The sequence below is a fragment of the Pyrus communis genome, chromosome 3 (genome assembly GCF_963583255.1).
Source record: "Pyrus communis chromosome 3, drPyrComm1.1, whole genome shotgun sequence".
NCBI classification, from domain to species: Eukaryota; Viridiplantae; Streptophyta; class Magnoliopsida; order Rosales; family Rosaceae; genus Pyrus; species Pyrus communis.
This window is the reverse complement of record NC_084805.1, coordinates 6,696,720-6,699,979: the sequence shown is the minus strand read 5'-3', so window position 1 is coordinate 6,699,979 and position 3,260 is coordinate 6,696,720. Positions and strand designations below refer to the sequence as shown.

The 3,260-nt window shown below is 45.3% G+C and overlaps 1 protein-coding gene across 1 annotated transcript; it reads left to right on the top strand.

The window, feature by feature from the left end:
* Window positions 1-914: 914 nt before the first annotated feature.
* LOC137728125 (uncharacterized) lies at window positions 915-1,514 on the top strand. The gene has a single exon (XM_068467002.1). The coding sequence runs from the start codon at window positions 915-917 to the stop codon at window positions 1,512-1,514; it is 600 nt and encodes a 199-aa protein (XP_068323103.1).
* Window positions 1,515-3,260: the final 1,746 nt, after the last annotated feature.

Below are 3,260 nucleotides of genomic sequence, written 5' to 3'. Positions count from 1 at the left end.
TTTCCTATACTTCTCTATGGATTTGACATTCCCCAATTCGAATCTCACGCCCAGACTCTACCACACTTCCATTGCTCAAGGAAATGCATTTCTTCCAAGCACTTCCAATCCGAATGGCGAACAACATTTGTCTCGACAAGTCATAGAGTTGATGAGTGTCCTCGCACAATAGACGACATTGGTGAATCAGCGCTTGCATCACACTGAGATGTAATGTGCCCAAAACGAGGTGTCCCAAAGTAGGATAAGGGCAGACGAAGAACTTCTTTAGCAACGTCCCGACGAATAGTCACTCGACCAGCCATGAATCGAGCGTTCGGGCAGTGTACACTCTCGATTGGGCCCTCTAGATAGCGTGCACTCTCGACTAGGCCCATGGACGAGCATACACTCACGGTTGGGGCCACACTCTAATAATCAACATGAGCAGCCTTCCAGGCGAAGTGTTCATTCGCGGCTAGGCCCGCAGGGAGCATCATCCACATCACATCGGAATAGGCAGTATGATGGACGGCGAAAAGCAGTCACTCAATCCGGCTCAAGTTCAACCGGCAGCCTGCGAAGAATTCTTGTACCTGCTAGGAACGAACCACATGCACTGCCACTGCGGCATAGAAGAGCCGAGCAACCTAGACTAGTAAATCAAGACTGGGGGTAGCCAAGAACTCCGCTACCCCCAACAAAGGCATATTCAGGAAGAGGTAGAAAGGCTTCTAAATGAGCGATTACACGATTTTTAACTCAACGAAGTCTCCGATGAAGCACTACGACGGGACATGACCAACATGAGTAGGTCACCCTTCATGGATAAGATCGAGTAGGTAGAGCTTCCATGTAAGTTTAGCATGCCACATTTCATATCTTTCAAAGGAGATGGAAATTTGGAAAGGCACTTGAAGCACTACCAAAGCACGATGGTTATTTATCAGAACAACTATAACCTTATATGCAAGATATTTGCCACCACTTTACAAGATGAGGCTCAAGATTGGTTTCACACCCTACCACCACAATTCATCCAGAGTTTTGATGATCTTTCCTTGGTTTTCACCAAAGAATACTCATCCTACCGCTCGATCAAGAAAAAGTTTGACCACTTGTTCAAAGTGAAAAAGAACCCAAAACAGTCGCTCCACGACTATGTGAAAAGGTTTAAAACAGAGAATCTGAAGATAGTCGTATACGACAACTCGATAGCAAGTGAAGCCTTCCAAAAAGTACTCCTAACAAACCACCCACTATTCGGAAAGTTGATCATGAAAGAAGATCTAACTCTGGCAAAGAAGCATGCACTTTGGGACAAGGCTCGACGAGCAGACAAGGCCCCCGAGCAGCTTAAAAAAGAGTCGGCAGCGGCTCAACAGAAGGATGACGAGAAGCAGTCCAACAAAAGCAGGCAGGATGCCAAGCATAGGGACCGACCCATGACCAAGGAATGCTCGACAACCAAGAACTACTCTAAGTTCTCAATCTCGATCCACCAAATCCTTCGCAACATCAAGAACGAGCCATGATTCAAGCTGTCGAAACAATCAAAGGGAGATACTTCCAAGTTGGATCACACCAAGTATTGTGCATTCCACCGAGGACCTGGTTACACAACCGACGACTGCTACACTTGGAAAAACTACCTGAACAATTTCGTGAAAGAAGGAAAGGTCGACAGATACTTGGACAAGCGAGCTGCACAGCCTAAAAGGAACACAGACGCCGACAAAGAGCCATCAACCAAGACAAATTGAATCAATCAATAGTATCTTCGCCAAATCCGAGCACTTGAGGGCAACTAACAACTCCAAAAAGAGGAAGATCTAGCATACTCTACTAGTCTTGCAGGTCTAAGCCGTCGACACCCAACCTGGACTCATCGTTAGCTTCACCAAGCAGGATGCAAAAGGCGTGGACTTTCCACACGACAACGCACTAGTAGTATCTGTCCAACTAGCTCATACTGTAGAAGATAGAATGATGGTTGACAATGGAAGTGCAGTCAACCTACTTCAAATCTCAGTAATTCAGAAGATGGGCTTGGAAAACACAATTATACGCTGAGCGGAGGTACTCACCAGATTCAACGAGCACACCTCGACTGCCATCTTGACGTGAAAACATTGCCAGTTGTCTTAAAGCAGATGTTCACGATCTTAAGTGACCAATCTCCTTACAATGAGATTCTTGGGAAACCTTGGTTGATCAAGTTGGATGCCATCACTTCCGTCAAGTATAAAAAAATTTGATTCCACATCCTAGGATGAGAAATCGAAGAAATCAAGTCTGACCAGGCTGCATCTCGACAACGCGCTGTGCAAATATTGAAGGAATAAAAAAAAAGACCTCTACCCCGTAGAGGCTACCGAGGTCTAAAAGGACGAAGAAGCTACCTAATAGCAATTACAGTAAGCAGATCAAGAAGATGGTGCCTAAGCAGACGAGATAGGATGGAAACCTGAAGAGGACACCGAGTACATCATTCTTGATCCCCAGCAGCCAGAAAAGACGGCTAGAATCGACTCACGTCTAAGCCCAACCGAGAAGGAATAACTCACAACTTTCCTTAGAGAAAATCTTGACGTCTTTGCATGGTCACCTTCATGCCCGACATTGATCTCTAGATAACTTGCCACAAGTTGCACGTCGACCCCGCTCCCAAACCGGTGATCCAAAAAAGAAGGCATTTTGCACCTGAACGAGTGATGATCATTGAAGCAAAAATTGAAAAGCTATTGGCAGCTGGATTCATAGAATAGGTGGCGTACTCAGCATGGTTTGCCAATGTCGTGCTAGTAAAGAAGAAAGAGAAGGGCAAATTGAGGGTTTGCACAGATTACACCGACCTCAACAAAGTATGCCCAAATGATCCTTATCCACTTCCTCAAATCGATTTATTAATAGATTCAACTTCTGGGAACCAGTTGCTAGTTTCTTGGACGCCTATTCCGGCTACAACCAAATAGCCATGTACGAGCCTAACAAAAAGAAAACCGCATTCGTGATCGAGCGAGGTACCTATCGCTACAAGGTCATGCTCTTTGGCCTCAAGAACGCAGGAGCTACTTACCAAATGTTAGTAAACATGATGTTCAAGAAACAAATTAGAATAACCATGGAGATCTACGTCGACGACATCATGGTGAAGGGCAAGCAGTGGTCAGACCACATCGGCAACCCAGTGGAAACTTTCAACATCCTTAGAAAGTACAAAATGAAGCTTAATCCCTCCAACTGCACATTTGGAGTATCTTCAGGCATATTCTTAAGGT